Source organism: Orycteropus afer, unplaced genomic scaffold, assembly GCF_000298275.1.
Source record: "Orycteropus afer afer isolate SDZICR_OR568_19922 unplaced genomic scaffold, OryAfe1.0 scaffold00031, whole genome shotgun sequence".
Classification (NCBI taxonomy): Eukaryota; Metazoa; Chordata; class Mammalia; order Tubulidentata; family Orycteropodidae; genus Orycteropus; species Orycteropus afer.
In genome coordinates, this window is record NW_006921618.1 from 7,067,464 (window position 1) to 7,088,545 (window position 21,082).

The 21,082-nt window shown below is 38.6% G+C and overlaps 1 protein-coding gene across 1 annotated transcript in view; it reads right to left on the reverse strand.

Annotated features, from left to right (window-relative positions):
- The window catches only part of USP48 (ubiquitin specific peptidase 48), a 137,684-nt gene that overhangs the window by 66,046 nt on the left and 50,556 nt on the right, over positions 1–21,082 (reverse strand). Inside the window, exon 9 of the mRNA XM_007935676.2 lies at positions 4,759–4,938. Coding sequence (XP_007933867.1) covers positions 4,759–4,938 — 180 coding nt within the window. The remainder of the gene's footprint in view (positions 1–4,758; positions 4,939–21,082) is intronic.

Genomic DNA, 21,082 nt, shown 5'->3' on the forward strand with positions numbered 1-21,082 from the left:
AAACCACTAGCAAATTTAACAAAGGAAAAGAGGGAGAAAATACAAATAACAGAAATAAGTGAAATGGGTGACATCACAACAGAACCAACTGAAATAAAAAGGATAATAACAGGATACTATGAAGAACTACTCCAACAAATTTGAAAATCTGGAAGAAATGGACAGATTTCTAGAAACATACCACTTACCTAAACAAACACAGACTGATGTAGAAAAGTTGAACAGATCCAGAACAAAAGAAGAAATTAAACAGGTCATCAAAAAATTTCCAACCAAAAAAAGTTCTGGCCCAGACAGTTTCACTGGAGAATTCTACCAAACAGAGAAGAACTGACACCAATCCTACTCAAACTATTTCAAAACATACAAAAGGATGGAATCCTCCTTAATTCATTTTATGAAGCAAGTATAACCTTGATAGCAAAAGACATCACTCAAGAGGAAAACTATGGAACAATATCCCTCATGAATAGAGATGCAAAAATTGTCAACAAAATCCTAGCCAACAGACTCCAACAATATATCAATGAACATAATTCATTATGACCAAGTGGGGTTGATATCAGGTATGCAAGGATGGTTCAATATTAGAAAAACCATCAGCATTATCCACCACATAAATAAAAGAATGGAAAAAAAAACATATGATCATATTAATCGATGCAGAAAAGGCATTTGATAAAATCCAACACCCATTCCTAGAAAAACTCTCAGCAAAATATGAATAGAAGGGACATTCCTCAACATAATGAAGGGCATCTATGCAAAACCAAGAGAAAATATTATTCTCAATGGAGAGAGACTGAAACTATTGCTCTTGAGAACAGGAACCAGACAAGGATGCCTGCTATCACCACTTCTATTCAACATTGTACTGGAAGTTCTAGCCAGGGCCATAAGGCAAGACAGGGAAATCAAGGCATCCAAACTGGCAAGGAAGAAGTCAAACTATCCCCATTTGCTGATGATATGATCTTACACCCAGAGAACCCAAGAGACTCAGTGAAAAACTACTGGAACTAATTAAGAGATTCAGCAAAAGTGGCAGGATACAAGATTAACATCCAAAAATCAGTTGGATTCCTCTACACCAGCAAAGAGATCGCTAAAAAAGAAATAATCAATACCATTTACAATAGCTACCAAAAAAAAAAAAAAAAAAACACTTGGGAATAAATCTTACTAGGGACACAAAAGACCTCTACAAAGAAAATTATAAAAAAACTAAAACTACTTCAAGAAACCATAAGAGATCTACATAAATGGAAGAACATACCATGCTCGTGGACAGGAACACTGAATATTGAACACTGGGAAAATGTCAATTCTACCCAAAGCAGTCTATACATTCAATGCAATCCCAATCCAGATCCCATCAACATTATTTAAGGATATGGAAAAACCAATCACTAACTTTATATGGAAAAGAAAGAGACCCTGGATAAGCAAAGTGCTACTGAAGAAGAACAAAGTAGGAGATCTCACACTGCCATATCTCAAAACCTACTATAACAGCCACAATAGTCAAAACTGCCTGGTTTTGGTACAACAACAGACACATAGACCAATGGAATAGAATCGAGAACCCAGAAATGGATCCATCGACCTATGGTCAGCTGATCTTTGACAAAGTGCTGAAATCCATTAAATGGGGAAGAGAATGTTTGTTTAATAAATGGTGATAGCAGAACTAGATATTCATTTGCAGAAAAATGAAACAGTAGCTGTACCTCACACCTTACACAAAAACTAACTCCAGATCGATCTAGGACTTCAATGTGAAACCTAAAACAATAAAGTTCTTAAGGAAAAACTAGGGGCAAATTTAAGGGCCCTGATACATGGCATAAACAGACTGTCAAGCATAACCCAAAATGCACAAACAGCAGAAGATCAACTAGATGAATGGGACCTTCTAAAAATTAAATTTTTATGTGCTTCCAAAGACTTCTACAAAAGAGTCAAAAGAGAACCTACAGATTGGGAAAAATATGACATATCTGACAAGGGATTTATCTCTAGCATTTATAGAAAACTCCAACACCTCAACAACAAAAAGACAAACAATCTAATTTAAAAATGGGCAGAAGACATGAATAGATACTTTACCAAAGATGTTATTCAGGGTGTCAACAAACACATGCTCACACAAAGAAATGTTCACGATCATTTGCCATTACGCACTGCCATCAAGTTGGATCTGACTCACAGCGACCCCTCACTGGGTTTCCGAGTTAGTATCACTACAGAAGTAGATTGCCCAACCTCCCTTCCAAGGAGTGGCTGGTGGGTTTGAATCGCCAGCCTTCTGGTCAGCAGTCAAATGTCTTAGGCACTACTCCACCAGATATAAATCAAGACAATGAGATACCATCTTGCCCCAGCACTAGTAGCAAAGTTCAACAAGACAGAAATAACAAATGCAGAGTGACTGGGCCTCTCATACACTGCTGGTGGGACTGTCAAATGATACAACCACTGTAGAAAGCAGTATGGCAATTACTTAAAATGTTGGAATCAGAAATACTATTTGACCCAGCTATTCCATTATCAGGTATATATCCTAAAGAAGTGAGAGCCAGGACAAGAACAGACATATGCACACCCATGTTCACTGTGGCACTATTTATAATAGCAAAAAGATGGAAACAACCTAGGTGTCCATCAACTGAGGAATAGATAACCAAACTATGGTACATACACAGAATGGAACACTATGCAACCCTAAAGAATAACGAGGAATCTGCAAACCACATAACATGGATGAACTTGCTGAGTGAAATAAGTTAATCACAGAAGGACAAATATTGTATTAGTCTGTTATTGTAAAAAGTAAAAGAAAGGTTTATATATGGAAGGAAATTTTCTTTGTTGATTACAAGGGAGGGGAGGCAACACTATCAGATAGGCAGAGACAAGTATTAATTTGGGTGAAGAGAAGGGCAATGTACCAAATGTGAGTGATCAACATGGTGGAATTGAGGAAGAGGAAGACAGAGAGGTGCATGGAAGGTACAGACAACAAAGATGGACCCTTTTGGACATACAGTACCACGTTGTCAGTGAAGGCAAGCATTGATCTACAGGTGGATGGATGATTAGACAGGCTGAATGATTAGGTATGTCTATGTGTCTATGCAGGGTGGAGTGTGCCCAAGACCATGTATAGTGTTGGCAGACAATATTGCTACAAGTGTTATTTCTACAGCCTGTAAGAATGTCCAGGTACATGGTAGAGCTGACAAGGTCCAAGGCTGTAGTCACTTCTTGGCCACAGGCAGCTACTCACAGGGAGTGAGTAGTTAGACCTGTGGGCTCAAGACCATGGTTACAGGGGACATCAAGCTCAATTGGCATAACATACTACACACAACATTGCTCCACATCCTACTTTGGCGAGTAGCAACTGGGGTCTTAAAAGCTTGCAAGTGGCAATCTGGATGCAACCATGGGTCTCTCCTCATCCAGAGCAAAGGAAGAATGAAGAAAACTAAAGAATCATTGAAATAATTAGTCCAACAGACTGGTACACAATGAAATGCTCATCCTATACAACTATGAGACCAGAAGAACTAGATGGTGCCCAGTTACCACCGTCAACCACTTGGAGGGGTATCTCTATAGGAGATCCTGGATAGAATGGGAGAACAATGTGGAACAAAACTAAAAAAAAAAAGGACCAGCTTTGCTGGTCTGATAGAGCCTGATGGAACCACTGAGACTATGGCCCCTAGCTGCCCTTCAGGTATGGAACTGAACCCACTCCTGTGGCTTCCAGGCAAACAAAAGACAGGCATATGAGGTGAACATTTACATTAGGTAGATACACTCCTTAGAGAGAATAATCATGGGAGAACAGAAGGACCGTGTACGTACAGGGAGACAGCTTGGGGGACAGGAGTGTAGGGGAGGGAAGGACATAGAGAAGAGGTAATTATGGGGAGGAAGTGGGAGGGTAGCTGTTGCACTGTGGGAAATTGTAGTCAACGTCATGAGACAAAGTGTATGTGAGCTGCTGTATGGAAAGTGAATTTACTCTGTAAACTTTCACCCAAATGGCTCTGATCTACTAAGAACAGTGGTAGGTGACAGACACCTACTCCCATTCCTTTTCTTCTGTTAAGATCCATAGTGCCAACCTCACCCCAACATGGTAAGAGTAGGGAAAAGCTCAGCTGAGATAGCTCTTACTAGAAAATTTATTCATCCCTTTGGGAATAAAAGGATATTTTGGCAACAAGATAACAGAGGTGATTAAGAACTACATAGCAGATACTGTTTCAAGAAAAACCTTCTATAGTAGATCTCATTGCTACAAAATAGTAAGCAGCTCCCCACAGAGGCAAAGCTCCACATTCCAGGGATGGGATAAGATATTTAATAGGAAGGAAGAGGCCTTGTCCTCAGAGCAAAGTTTAAGTGCTATAGTTACTTTGCAATAATAAATTTCCAGAGCCAGAGAAAAGGACTACAAATCCTTTGATATTAAATCCATCATTCATCATTTTTACCTCAATACATCGCTTACTCCAATTAACCTGATAATTGTAAACTAACCATTTCAAGCAAAATCTCTTTATTTTTACTTTTCAAATCAGACCCTGTTAACAAAAGATGCTCAGAGATGTTATGTGTGCTAGACAAATGCAAATATCCTTGAGAGCCCTTAATAATCTTGGGCCCTAAGATTTACCGCTAGTATTTGACATTTAAAAAAAGTTATATTTGAAAAGGGCACTCACAACTTAAAGGTTTTACCTAGATCTTCCTCAATCCCTAGTTGCAATTTCTTTCCCTCCATCTTTTCTATGTCTTCATCATTAAACTTATACCATTCGCCGGACTGTGGATCTTTGACGTGGGCGATGTAGTGGCCAGAATAAGCACTCACTCCTCTGTGTATGAGGACTGCACTGAGTTCATACACATAGCCCCCACCTAGAAAAGGAGAAAGGGAAAAGGTGAAAGACACTTTAGAAAACAATGTTTCTTCCTGAGCTTCTAACTGGTTTATTCTGGTTAGACCCCCTGCTGGGAATTTGCATTTCCACACCAGATCTAAGAATCGCCTGGTGATCTTGTTAAAATGTAGATTCTGATTCAGTATATCTGGGGTGGAAATGCAAATTTTCAGCAGGGAGTTGAACTGGAATGAAACAGTTCAAAGCCCTGACTTCTCACACGCTGAGCCTGAACTGTAATGGTCATACATCTGGTAGAATTCAAAACATGTCACCTAAGATTAAAAAACAAAAATTAGTCTTACAAAAATAATGTAGGAGACCATCTCTTAATGAACTCAATGTATTAATTCTTCATGCTCTCTGTCAATCTGCCAGAATGACAGATGTCTGTGGCATTCTGGGCACTCAGGGCTGCTCATATTCTACTCTCCAGTACACTGCTCCCTTTCACACAACCAGCTGAGCCATATCCTTGCCAAGAATCAGCTATACATATTCTCCAATTTCTTACTAAAATTTGAAACTAAATGATTAAAACTTACACAAGTCAATGAGATATGAGTATAAAATTTAAAAAAAACTTTCTATAAAAATAAAAATGTTTTAGAAAAAGTTGGAGGCAAGTCATTAAACTGCATTCAAAATACATGTGGACAAGATAAATGGAAAAAAAAACAAACCAGGAGACAAAACATTAAAAGTCTAGAATTACTCTGCACTTAGATTTCTTCAAAAATATTTTAAGTTCCTATTCCATTTTAAATAAACAACATCTAAACATCTATGTATCATACCTATGGTTTACCCAAGAAAGGTCCATCAATACATCAAAATATTGGGAAATTAATGAATGTATGTTTTAAGAGAAAATAAAATGCTTATAAAGTTTTTAAACACCACTTGTCTGTCAGTATGTCATACTGTGGTGGATTGTTAGCTGCTGTGAGGCAGGAAGCTTTGCCAACAGTATTTCAAATACCAGCAGGGTCTCACTCATGGTGTACAGGTTTCAGTGGAGGTTCCTGAGTAAGACAAACTAGGAAGAAGGATGTGGCCAGGCTCATTTCTGAAAAAAAAAAAATTGGCCACTGAAAACCTTAGGAAGAGCAAGGAAACATTTCCTGATACACTGACAGAAGATTACCCCTCAGGTTTGAAGACACTCAAAATACAACTGGGGAAGAGTTGCATCTTCAAAGTAGAGTCAAAGCTCCTGATGTGGATAGAGTAAACCTTTTGGGACTGTCATTTGCTGATGTGACATCACTCAAAATGAGAACAAACAATTGCAAACATCCATTAATAATCAGAATGTGGAATGTATGGAGTATGAATTAAAAAAATTGGAGGTTGTGAAAAATGAATTGGAATGCTTAACGATCAATATCCTAGGCACTAGTGAACTGCAAAAGGAGCTCTGGTAGCATAGTGCCTAAGGCATTTGACTGCTAACCAGAAGGCTGGCGGTTCAAACCCACCAGCCACTCCTCGGAAGGAAGGTTGGGCAATCCTACTTATGTAGTGATACTGCCTCGGAAACCCAAGGAGGGGTCGCTATGAGTCGGGGCCGACTCGACGGCAAATAACAACAACGTAACAGTGAACTGCAATGGACTGGTATTGGCCATTTTGAATGGTCTACTATACCAGAAATAACAAACTGAAGAGGAATGACACTGCATTCATCATTACAAAGAACATTTTAAGATCTGTCCTGAAATATAATGCTATCAGTCCATGGATCAGATTGACTGCTCATAGCAGATTTCATCATGGAAGTGTTTATATCCAGTCTCATCATGGGGAATAACCACATCATAATTGCTAAGCCACTTAAAATCATGGTCCAGCCAAGTTGACACATCCATAACTACTACACCAAGTAAATATCTTCTAATATTCTTTGCTTTCAGCCAAGATCCATCTTATATCAGCAGTGATATCCCTCACTTCACATGTTTTTCTGAATCCAGCTTGAATTTCTGGCAATTCCCTGTTGAGGTATTGCTGCAGCCTTCTGAGAATTATCTTCAGCAAAATTTCACTTATGTGTGCTATTAATGATATTGTTCAATAATTGCCACATTCTTTTGGATCACCTTTCTTTGGAATGGGCACAAATATGGATCTCTTCCAGTTGGTTGGCCATGTAGCTGTCTTTCAAATTTCTTGGTATAAACAAGTGAGTGTCTCCTGCACTGCACCCATTTGTTGAAACATTTCAATGGATACTCTATCCATCCCTGGAGCCTTGTTTTTTGCCAATTCCATTAGTGCAACTTGGACTTCTTCCTTCAGTACCATCATCAGTCCTTGATCATATGCTACCTCCTGAAATGGCTGAATGTTGACCAATTCTTTTTGGTACAGTGACTCAGTCTATTCCCTCCAACCTCTTTTGATGCTTCATGCATTGTTCAATATTTTGTCCATAGAGTCCTTCAGTATTCTAACTCAAGGCTTTAATTTTTTCTTCAGTTCTTTCAGCTTGAGAAATACTGGGCATGTTCTTCCCCTTTGAATTTCCAGTTCCAGGTCTTTGCACATTACATTATAATACTTTTCTTTGTCCTCTGAAGCCACCCTTTGAAATCTTCTTTTCAGCTTTTTTTACGTCATAATTTCTTCCATTTGCTTTAGCTACTCTCTGTTCCAGAGCAAGTTTCAGAGTCTCTTGTGACAAGCAGCTTAGTCTTCTCTTCCTTTCCTGTCTATTTAATTACCTTTGGTTTTCTTCTTATGTGATGTCCTTGATGCCATCCCACAACTCATCTGGTCTTCAGTTACTGGTGTTCAGTGCATAAAATCTATTCTTCATATGGTCTCTAAATTAAAAATATAATGGTCATATTTTGGCCGTTGTGAGCTTGTTTTAATTTTCTTCAGTTTCATCTTAAACTTGCATATGAGCAATTGATGATCTGTAGAATATACAGTCAGCCCCTGGGCTTGTTTTGAGTGATGATGATGAGCATCTCCATCATCTCTTTCCACAGATGTAGTTGACTTGATTCCTGTGTATTCCCTCTGGTGAGGTTCACATGTATAGTCACCATTTATGTTGTTGAAAAAAAGTATTTACAATAAATAAGTTGTTGGTTTTGCAAAATTCTATCATGTGGCCTCCAGTGGCATGTCTATCAGCAAGGGCATATTTTCCAACTACTGAAGCTTTTTCTTTGTTTGCAGCTTTCACCTTCCAATCACTAGTAATTATGAATCCATCCTGATTGCATGTTGTCAGACTGAAGAAGTTGGTAAAAATCTTCATTTCTTCATCTTTCTCTTTAATGATTGGTATTTAAATTTGAGTAATAGTAGTATTAACTAGTCTTCCTTGTAGGCATATAGATTTATCCCATTTTATCCCAGATGATGAAAGCCAAAATGCAGGATCCAATATGAGCTAAAAGCTAAAACTGGAAGAGATCCATATTTGTGCCCATTCCAAAGAAAGGTGATCCAAAAGAATGTGGCAATTATTGAACAATATCATTAATAGCACACACAAGTGAAATTTTGCTGAAGATAATTCCCAGAAGGCTGCAGCAATACCTCAACAGGGAATTGCCAGAAATTCAAGCTGGATTCAGAAAAGCATGTGAAATGAGGGATATCATTGCTGATATAAGATGGATCTTGGCTGAAAGCAAAGAATACCAGAAGATGTTTACTTGGTGTAGTAGTTACAGAAGTGTCAACATAGCTGGACCATGATTTTAAGTGGCTTAGCAATTATGATGTGGTTATTCCCCATGATGAGACTGGATATAATCACCTCCATGATGAAATCTGCTATGAGCAGTCAATCTGTTCAAAGAGAGTCAGTTACCTTCAGGGTCGGCTGCTTCCAGTATATACAGAAAAGCTTTGGGAAAGGTCACTTGCTTTTAGCTCATATTGGATCCTACATTTGGCTTGTCATCATCTCCAGTTCCTGGACTTGAACCAGTGACCCACCATGTTGCCTGCTGATCTTGGGATTGTTGCCTTCATAGCCTATGAACCAACAAGCTGCCATTTTACCTGCTGATCTTAGATTCATCAGTCTCAGAACTCAGCAACCTGCTAAACTGCCTGCCACTCTTGAGTTCATTAGCCTCTGCAGCTGCGTGAGTCAGGAGAAGTCTCCAGCTTGACATATGATCCATGGACTTGGGACTTGCCAGCCCCTACAACTGCACAAGCCATTTCCTTGAGATATATTTTTCTCTCTCTCTCCATATACATAAAGGAGCTTTGATGGTGTGGTGGTTAAGGCATTTGGCTGCTAACCAAAGGTCAGTGGTTTGAACCCACCAGTTGCTCCACAGAAGAAAGATGAGGCAGTCTGCTTCATAAAGGTGCACAACCTTAGAAACCCAATGGGGATCACTATGAGCCAGAATTAACCTGATGGCAGTGAGTATGGTATGTGCATACGCGCACGCGCGCGCACACACACACACACACACAAATATAAGCTGCACTGGTTTATCTTTTCCAGAGAACCAAGCCTCAGACAGCTCGGTTTTACTGACTGTGCAAAGGTATCTGACTATATAGATTATAACAAATTATGAATAAAACTGTAAAGAATGTGCTCTTTAGTAACCTACGCATAGACCAAGGGGCAGTCCAGAAAAAAGGGATGCTGCATGGTTAAAAATCATGAAAGGTGTGCATCAGCATTGTAGTCTTTCACCATGCTTACTAAATCTGTATGACGAGCAAATGAGCCAAGAAGCTGAACTATATGAAGAAAAATGGAGCATTAGGATGAGGAAGACTCATGAAGAACCTGCAATATGTAGATGACACAACCTTGCTTGCTGAAAGTGAAGAAGACCTGAAGCACTTACTGATGAAGAGCAAGGACTACAGCCATGTTAATGAGTCTTCCTCCAAGAACTGAGTCACCACGTACAGCAAATCAGTCATTCAACAAGTAATAAATATGCTGAGCACTATTCTAGGTACAGGTGATACAGCAATTGACTAAAAGAACAAAATCCATGCATTCCTGTAGCTTACATTTTAGTGAGGTAGGCATTAATGTCAGGACCAAAATCCACCCAATCCACTCAGCTGAAAATAATTTAAAATACTGGGTAAGATTAAAAGTATTTTTAAATCTTTTAAAATGCATTGATTAGCTAACAAGAACATAATAATTCTCAGAAAAAAGTACTACTGGAAAGTGGAAAGTCAAGGAAGTAAGAGCATTAGGTGAACCATAACAATCTGAACTTTGGTTTTTTACATATCAAGCAGTATAGGAGACCAGAAATAGAAATTAAATAATAGAAATTAAGAAAGACAGAAGCCAAACAGGAGATCTCATGATAAAACTAGGGCTCATCAGTATTAACAGATAACTAGAAATTAATCTGTCCTCTACAAGAAAGAGTAGAGAAAATTATCTGCCTTATACTTATTCTGACATTGGGTGGTAAAGAAAAATCCAAACCTGTCTTGTAAGTTTATAAGAAGTTAGTCCTCATGAAGATTTCTGCCATGAATTCACATTACCTAGGAAGTCAGAAAAGTATGCTTAAGAAATAAATTTGATGGGTCTCTCCTTGTCCAGAGCAAAGAAGAATGAAGAAAACCTAAAATTCATGGAAACAATTAGTCCTAGCGACCGGTACACCATGCAATCTGCAGCCTATATGACTATGAGACCAGAAGAACTAGATGGTGCCCGGCTACCACTGTCAACCACTCAGAGGGGGATCTATGTAGGAGATCCTGGATAGAGAGGGAGAACAATGTGGAAGAAAACTCAAAATCATTTGGAGAAAAAAAAAGGGGGGGGACCAGATTTGCTGGTCTGATAGAGCCTGGTGGAACCACTGAGACTATGGCCCCTACCTGCCCTTCAGGTCTGGAATTGAACCCATACCTGTGACTTCCAGCCAAACAAAAGACAGGCATAGCAGTTGAACTTTTACCTGAGGTACATACATCCTTGGAGAGAACAATCATGGGAGAAAGAAGGGCTGTTTATGCACAGGGAGACAGCACAGGGGGCAGGAGTGCATAGAGGAATGGACACAGGGAAGAGGTAACTTTGGGAGGAAGAGGAAGGGAAGCTGTTGCATTGTGGTAAATTGTAGTCAATGCCATGAGACAAAGTGTATGTGAACTGCCGTATGGGAAGTGAATTTGCTCTGTAAATTTTCACCCAAATCACAATTAAAAAAAAAGAAAGAAATTGGAATTACTCCAAAGGACCAATGGACCATGCGAACCTCAGCATATATGACCATGAGATCAGAAGAACTAGATGGTGCCCAGCTACCACCATCACCAACCCAGAAAGGGATCAGTGCAGGAGATCCTGGATAGAGTGGGAGAATAATGTAGAACAAAACTCAAAATCATAAAAAGAAAGACCAGGTTTACTGGTCTGATAGAGCCTGGTGAGACTCCTAAGATTACAGTCCCTAGTTAACCTTCAGATCTGGAACTGAACTGAACTCATTCCTGTGTGGCATTCCTGTGTGGCTTCCAGCCAAAAAACAGACAGGCATACAGGGTGAACATTTACATCAGATAAATACACTCCTTAGAACAATCAATCATGGGAGAACAGAAGGGCAGTATTTGCACAGGGAGATAGCTCAGGTGGTAGGAATGCTTAGGAAAGAAGGACACAGGGAGGAGGTAACTACAAGGAGGAAGTGGGAAGAGAGCTGTTACATTGGGAATTGCAGTCAATGTCATAAAACAAAATGTGTATGAACTGCTGGATGGGAAATAAATTTGCTCTGTAAACTTTCACCCAAATCACAATAAAAATTTGGAAAAAAAAAAGAGAAATGATTAGAATAAACGAAGACTTAAAGAACACAATTATTAAAAAATGACAAAGCAAATATGATTAAAAAAACAGAACTTCTGGAAATAACATTTACATTAACTGGAAGTTGAATCTCTATATAAAGGACTCAGAGGTTAGAGGCCTAAGGAAAAAAACACAAAATAAAAAATCCAAGGCCATTGAGCTGATTCTGACTCACAGTAACCCCACAGGACAGAGTAGAACTGCACCATAGGGTATCCAAGGCTATCATCTTGGAAAACTGACTGCCACATCTTTATCCCTTAAAGTAGTTGTTTCAGGGGGCCCATTAGTCCAAATCAGTAGTGGGTTCAAACTGCCAACCTTTTGGTCAGCGGCCAAACACTTTAAGCACTATACCACAGGACTCCTTAAAAGTAGATTAGGTTCAACTAAACAGAGATGAATAAAAAGGTAGATCTGAAGAAATAAAGCAGAATGCAAGACAAAGCAACAAAGAGGAGATATGGAGGATAGAGGTCAAGCATATATCTAGTTGGAACTCCAGAGAAGTTCCAGCCCTAACAGAACCCCCACAAATAATTTTCTTACATATGCAACAATGAGCCTTCAGTCAAAGATAACCAGGTACAGAAGGAAATACAGCAACATTAAAAAGAGCCAGCTCAGACAGCAGAAAACCTGCACAGGCTTCCAATATTGTTGGTCACATATTATAAAACAACAACACTTTCTAAATTTAAAGAACTAAGAAGCTTTAAAATATTAATATTATATAAAGGGAAACATCAAATTGAAATCAGAAGAAATTGGAATAATTACATTAAGTGTAAATGAACTAAACGATCCAATTGAAAGATCGAGATTGTCAGACTAGGTTTTTATATGTTGTTAGGAGCTGTGAGTTCTGACTCATACCAACCCAATGTACAACAGAATGAAATACTGTCTGGTACTGCCACCATCCTCACAATAAAACAAAAACCAAACTCACTGCTGTCGAGTCGGATCCGACTCATAGCGACCCTTCCTTGGGTTTCCGAGGCGGTATCACTTTGGAAGTAGATTGCCCAATCTTCCTTCCAAGAAGTGGCTGGTGGATTTGAACCTCCAGCTTTCTGGTTAGCGGTCAAATGCCTTAGGCACTATGCTACCAGATCTCCCATCCTCACAACAGTTGCTATATTTGGCCAATTTTTTTAGAAGTAGAATGTCAGGTCCTTCTTCCTAATATGTCTTAGTCTGAAAGCGCCACTGAAACCTGTCAACCATGGGTGACCTTGTTATTATCTGAAATACCAACGGCATGACTTCCAACATCACAGCAACATGCAAGCCACTGCAGTATGACAAACTGACAAGATAAGTGGTGGAGATTTTTATATAAGTTTAAAATTCTCCAAAATAAAAAGTTTGAGAGACAGACAAACATAACTATGATAGTGTTTTTCTCCAGCTATCTTCAACAGCCCAGATGAAGTAGTAGAGGAGGCAGCAAGTAAGACTTAATTTACCCACAGGTAAAAGAGTAAACTAAAAAAGCTAAAGACAAGGAAGTATTCTCATAGAGGTCAGGGTGGTGATTATATCTGGAAAGGACACAAGGCAGGCTTCTGGGGTATAGGAAATGTTTTCTTTCTTGACTTGGTTGGTACTTATGCAGATTTTCTTCTTCTTCTTTTTTTTTTTTTTTTATTTTATTGTGATTTGGGTGAAGATTTACAGAGCAAATTCACTTTCCATACAGCAGTTCACATATACTTTGTCTCATGTCATTGACCACAGTTTACCACAATGGAACAGCTCCCCTCCCACTTCCTCCCCATAGTTACCTCTTCCCAGTGTCCATCCCTCCATACTCTCCTGCCACCTGAGCTGTCTCCCTGTGCATAAGCATCCCTGCCTTCTCCCATGATTGTTCTCTCCAAGGAGTGTATCTACTTGAGGTAAACGTTTAACTCACATGCTTGTACATTGTTTGGCTGGCAACCACAGGTGTGGGTTCAATTCCAGACCCTTATGCAGATTTTCACTCTGAGGCAATGTGCTAAAGTGTACACGTTTTTACTTTGAATTTTTATGAAATTCAAAAGGAATTTTTATGAAATTCAAAAGGAATTTTTATGAAATTTAAAAAGGAAGACAAAATAAAATAAAGATTCCAAAAAATTCCACTGTTGTCGAGACAATTTTGATTCATTGCAACCCTACAGGACAGAGTAGAACTGCCTCATAAGGTTTCCAAGGCTTTAGAGAAGCAGTCTGCTGCATCCTTCTCTCATGGAGTGGCTGGTGGGTTTGAATCGCAGATTTTTTGGTTAGCAGCAGAGTACTTTAACTACTGCATCACCAGGTATCCTTAAAATAGAGATTACCCCTGTGTAGTTATAATAAAGGTTAACTTCAGAACTCTACTTGTATAAAGTGACACCTTTTCAAAGCAAACATTACAACACCCTGTTAAAGATAAGCCTACAGCAGTTTATCTACTGGATTAATTTCACCAGTCCTAGCTAACAATTGTAAAATAAGACAATGTTTATGTCTCTATCTTCTCTACAATAAAGGTTGACTACATCTAGTAAAGCCAATGCACTGAAATTAAATATTTCCGTAAGTTTTTTAATCTACCAAGTTATTCAGATAAATGTTCCTGTTTTCTTTTCAGCACATAAGAACAAATACATAATAAATTTAGTATCTGAAATCATAAACTGAAGTGAAGGAAAGCACTAAATTTACACACTCTGATATTCTGGCCCCAGAGTAGCCACTAGCCTATCTTGATTTCCTCAATAATCACCTAAAAGAGGCAAGATGCAATTACCATATAAAGTGTAGCATATAAAGTATAAATAGGTAAGTTTATTCATTCAACCATATATATAACAATAACAAAAGACAGCAATGGCAAAGTTTATAGCAATTTCCTTCTTCCACAGAGGTGCAAATCTTAACAACATCATATATTTTATAGCTCAAATATTTACCACACCTTTCCCAAACACATCTTTTAAAGGTTTTATTATATGTTTCATTTCTTTTGTACAATGCCTCTATAACCTTTTTTCTTTGGAAAAGAGTTTTTCTTTGGAAAGAGAGTTTATAAAATTATTTCTACATTCATGCTTCACACCACTCAAAAACCAATTCAAAATGGACCAAGGAATCAAATGTGAAAACTAAAACCATAAAATTACTAGAAGAAAATGTAGGGGCAAACTTGTTGTTGGACCTAGTGTTTAATGATAGATTATCATATATGATAACAAAAGTTCAAGCTGCAAAAGACAAAATACTGTAGCTAGATGACCTCATAAAAATTAAATACTTCTGCATTTCAAAGAATTTTATCTACGAAGTCAAAAGACAATCTATAAATTGGGAGAAATTTTTTGGAAACTACAGTGGCATAGTGCCTAAGGCATATGACTGCTAACCAGAAAGCTGGTGGTTCAAACTCACCAGCCACTCCTTTGAAGGAAGGATGGGCAATCTACTTCCATAGTGGTAGCGCCTTGGAAACCTAAGAAGGGGTCCCTATGAGTTGGATCCGACTCGAAAGCAGTGCATTGCATATATATCAGATAAGGGCTTAATATCTAAAACATGAAAAACTTCCACCACTTAAAATCAAAAAGACAGGCCAATCAAAAAACAAAGGACTTGAACAGACCGTTTACCAAAAATAGTCAAATGACCAAGAAGCACATGAAAAGATGTTCATCATCATTAGCCATTAAACCAAAAAGCAAACCCACTGCCAATGACTTGATTCCAACTCAAAAGGATCCTATAAGACAGAGCATAATTGCCCCATAGATTTCCAGGCTATGAATCTTTACAGAAGCAGACTGTCTTATCTTTTGCCCATGTAGCAGCTGTTAGGTTCAAACTGCCAACCTAAGACCAAATAAATGTCTTAACTACTGTGCCACCAGAGCTCTCCTCTTTAGCCATTAGGGAGCTACGACTCAAAACCACAGTGACATATCTCCTCCGTCCCACTAGAACAGCAATGATCAAAAAGAAAACAACAGGTGTTGGTTAGGCTGTGGTGAAACTATAACCATCATCCATTGCTGAACAGAATGTAAAGATATATAGCCATTGTGGAAGACAGTCTGGTGGTTCCTTACAAAGTTTAATAGAGAGTTACCACATGACCCAGCAATCCCAACCCCAGGTATACCAAACCAAACTCACTGCCGTCAAGTCGGATCTGACTCATAGCGACTCCTCCTTGGGTTTCTGAGGCAGTATCACTACAAAAGCAGATTGCCTAACCTTCCTTCCTAGGAGTGGCCGGTGGGTTTGAACCACCAGCCTTTTGGTTAGCAGTCAAATGCCTTAGGCACTACGCCACCAGAGCTCCTAACCCCAGGTATATATCCGAAAGAAAGGAAGACAAGAACAGAAACAGAAACTTGTACACCAGTGTTCACTGAGGCACTTTTCACAATAGCCAAATAAGTAAACATACATGCAATGGAATATTATGCAGCCATAAAGGGAAATGACGTTCTGATGCATGCAACACCACAGATGAAACATGAAAATATGCTTAGTGAAATAAGCCATTTGCAAAAAGACAAATATTATGTGATCTCACTTGTTCAAAATGAGCAAATATGTTGTTGTTATGTGCCGTCAAGTCGGACCCAACTCATAGCTTCCCCTCTTTGGGTTTCCGAGGCAGTAGTACCACTAGAGAAGTACGTTGTCTCATCTTCTTTCCAAAGACTGGCTGGTGGGTTTGATCCGCCAGCCTTCTGGTTAGCAGTCAAGTGCCTTAGCCACTATGCTACCAGAGCTCCCATGAGCAAATATATAAAAAGTAAATACTATTAATGGTTACGAGGGATGGGAGGAAGGTAGAAAGGAGGTTTGTTTGGGGGGCACTTAATTTATGTTAATGATGTGGGATATCTTTGGAAACCACAGCAATAAAGATGGCATATGAAACATACAATCAATGCCAGTGAATCGTAAATTAGTGAATGTTTCAGTGTGTATTATTTTCACCACACACACACGCACACACAAAACATGCACAATATTAAATAATTTCTACATTAAAATTTTCATAAAGCATAAAATTAACCTAACAGGAAGGTCAAACAGTTGTTTGGGTCAGGGCAAGAGAATTAAAGGGTAAGATGGTGTTTTCTCTAGAAAGAACCATCCAACATGGTAAAATGAAAACTACTAAAAGGAAAAAGTGGTCACTAATTCTTTGTTGGAATTTGTAATACAGCATCCTAGGACACAGCAGTGGTGACAGATACAAATAAATATACAATAAGCTCCAGAATCAAGCCACCTAATGTTTCTGATAAAATAGTAAAGAAACAGAGAAAAACAAAGAAGGCAGCTTGAAGAGTCATGATTTTTATGAGGAATCATACAGATATGCTATTAAGACTAAGGTGACAAGTAAGGGTTTAGGGACAGTAAAGCATCTTTTTCATGTCATTTTTATAAAATCAAAACCAAAACATGCTGCCACTGAGCCGATCGCAACTCACAATAACCCTATAGAACATAGTAGAACTGCCCTTTCGGGTTTCTAAGACTATATATCTTTATAGAAACAGACTGCCTCATCTTTCTTAATCAGAGTGGCTGGTGGGTTCAAATCACTGACTTTTCCATTAGCAGCTGAATGCTTTATTCACAGAGCAGAACTCCTTATTCTTTTTATATTTTTTATTATATAAATATTAATAAACTAATCTTTGTTATGTACATACAGAAAATGAAACTAACATCTCTGGTAACTTAAAAGGCCTGAGTTCCCACAGGGATTGGCAAAATAATTAGCAGTAAACTGGTATTCTGTATTCAGCACAAGCAGAAGTATCATCACTAGGGGGGTGCAGGAGGTGCAGACTGTACCAGGTGACACTGTCAGAGGGGGTGACACCAAAAGGACCATCATAAAATGTCTGCAGTGTTTCAGCAGAAATTCATTTTTTATAAAAATATTCCTGTAGTCATAAGAACAAAAAAAATTTTGGAAGCCCTTCTTACATGTCTCAATATACCTACAAGCCTAAATTAACACTCATCTGTCAGTTTGTTGTACTGTGATGGCTTGTGTATAACAGTGAGGCTGGAAGCTATGCCACAGGTATTTCAAATACCAGCAGAGTCACCTGTGATGAACAGATTTCAGCAGAGTTTTAAGACTAACACAGACCAGGAAGAAGGATGAGGCCATCCACTTCTGAAAAACAGCCACTGAAAATCTTATGAACAGCAGTAAAACACTACCTGACATATTACTGGAAAACTTTATGAACAGCAATGAAACACTGCTTGACACAGTGCCAGAAGATGAGCCCCTCACGTTGGAAGGCACTCAAAATACAACTGGAGAAGAGCTGCCTCCCCAACGTAGAACTGACCTTAATGAGGTAGACAGAGTAAAGCTTTCAAAACCTTCATTTGCTAATGAGGCATGACTCAAAATGAGAAGAAACAGCTGCAAGTAGTATCCATTAATAATCAGAACATGCAATGTTCAAAGCATGAATCTAGGAAAATAGAAGCTGTTATTAATTAAATGAAACACGTAAAGATCGATATCCTAGGCATTAGTGAGCCAAAATGAACTAGTATGGCCATTCTGAATCAGACTATCATATGGTCTACCGTGCTGGGAATGACAAATTAAAGAGGAACGGCGTCAGACTCATCACCAAAAAGAACATCTCAAGATCTATCTTGAAGTACAATGCTTTCAGTGACAGGATAATCATATGCCTACAAGGAAGACTCATTAATACTACTATTATTCAAATCTACCCACTAAGCAATAAAGCCAAAAACAAAGGAACGTCAGGTTTTTACCAACTTCTCCAGTCTGAAACAGACCAAACATCCAATCAAGATGTATTGATAATTATTGGTGACTGGAATGTGAAAGTGAGAAACAAAGAAAAACCATCAGCAGTTGGAAATATGGCCTTAAGGATGGAAATAATACTGGAGATCATATGGTAGAATTTTGCAAGACCAATGACAATCTTTACAAAAACCTTTTTCAACAACATAAACCCCAATCATACACTTGGACCTTGCCAGATGGAATACGTAGGAGTCAAATTGTCTACATCTGTGGCAAGAGACAATGGAGAAGCTCAGTAACTTCAGTCAAAACAAAACCAGGAGCTAACTGTTCAAGAGACCATCAATTACTCATATTACAAGTTCAAGTTGAAGCTGAAGAAAATTATGAGTCAAAATATGACCTTGATTATATCTCACCTGAATTTAGACACCATCTGAAGATGAATTAGATGCATTGAACACCAATGACTGAAAACCAGACAAACTGTGGGATGACATCAAGAATATCATACATGAAGAAAGCAGAACATCATTAAAAATACAGGAAAGGAAGAAAAGACCAAAATGGATGTCAAAAAAGACTGAAACTTGCTCTTGAATGGAGAGCAGCTAAAACAAATGGAAGAAATGATGAAATAAAAGAGCTGAACAGAAGATTTCAAAGGGCAGGTCAAGAAGACAAAGTTTACAGTGAAATGTGCAAAGATCTAGAGTTAGGAAAACTAAAGGGAAGACCATACTCAGAATTTGTCAAGCTGAAAGAACTGAAGAAAAAAATTCAAGCCTCGAATTGCAATACTGAAGGATTCTATGGGCAAAATATTGAATGGTGCTGGAAGCATCAAAATAAGATGGAAGGAAGTTCCACTAAGATGGTGGAACAGACAGAAAGACTGCACAGACCCTCTTCAACAAAGAAAATGGGAAACAATTAACACAGATATAGAAGATAATCCTGGACCCCTGAGCTTTGAAAGGAAGGATACAGAAGTGGACTAAACTCCAATTAGCAGAAGAATTTGCATGAAAACACCAAAAAAGGAGACATACGGAGCTGCAGTCTGGCAGTAATCCTGATGGCACTAACAGCTTGGATATCGTAGAGTGATGGTCGGACCTAAGAATTAACCTAAAAATCAGCCCTGCTAGCCAGGGACTGCACAAAGGACTATTCTGGTGGCTGGGGAATAAAAGGCGAAGCAACGAAGAGGAAGGCAGGCTGAGCTGTGGACTTTTGCCTGTCTGGAGGGTGCAACCATTTCGAATGTTTGTAAGTGGCTTGACCATTTTGGATATTTGAAGCGAAAGTGTTCTCCCAGATTCCAGGGACTTAAGAACAGGCTCTGCTTGCTGGGAACTGCAAAGACATCCCGGATGCAAGTAATACTGGAAAGGTGCAACATTCCCTTTGTTACTCTTATATCTCACACCCTCTTGGTGAATGGATGTGTGGCCATCCCTCACTCCCAGACACCTTCTAGGCTGGCAGGAATTCCATCTCAGTCTTTGTGCTTGGATGGAGCCTGGGTGCCCTACCCTGCCCTGTCCAGATTTTTAATTGTTTACTTCATTTGTTTTTGTCTGTTTTAAAATTACTACCATTATTATTACTTTTGTCCTTTTGATTATCATTCTTTATTCTTCCCTTCCCAGGTTCTAGTTTTCAGCTTTTTTTCTTTTCCCTGTTCCTGGTTCCAATATTTTTTTTCCTTTCTTGTGGGTAACCCACTTCCTTTTTTTTTTCTTTTTCTGTTTCTCCCATTTTTTTCTTCATTATTCTCCTTCTCTACTTTTTTCTCTTATTGCCCGCTCCCAAAATACTGTGTTTTTTGTTTTATTTTTGTATTTTCCCCTTTCCTCTTTTTTGGTTACTGGTCCTGTGTGATTACATGTTTTTTTTTTTTTTTTTTTGGGGGGGGTCTATTTGTTTTTACCCTTTTGATGGTTATTCAATTGTTATTTCTGTCTAACTGAATGGGAGACAGCAACAGTCCCCATACGACACAACTACACCCACATCTCCTGCAGCTTCATTTACTGAATGAGAGTCACCACCTCCTCCTCCACCAATGGGCCTACGATAAACCACTACCAAGAAAAGCCTGACTCACCCTTAGCTGCTCTTCACAGTTAACAGAGATCTAAATACGACAACGTCACAATGTCTCAGAGACAAAAGACCATCACAGTCCACACAAAGAAGCAAGATAAAGTGGTAGAAACAAGGGAGGATATAGACCCAGAACACATCCCTGAGGAAGAAACAGCACTGGAACTCCCTGATAAGGAATTCAAAATAATTATATTTAGGTTATCTTCAAAGGATTGAGAGACAGATCAAGGAATACACAGACAAATCCCTATAAGAATTTTGGAAGAAAATATAAGAACAAAATGACAAAATAAATGAAAAATTAGAAATGATTCTAAATCTACATATAGAAATCCAGAAGATTAATACTAAATTGTCAGAAAT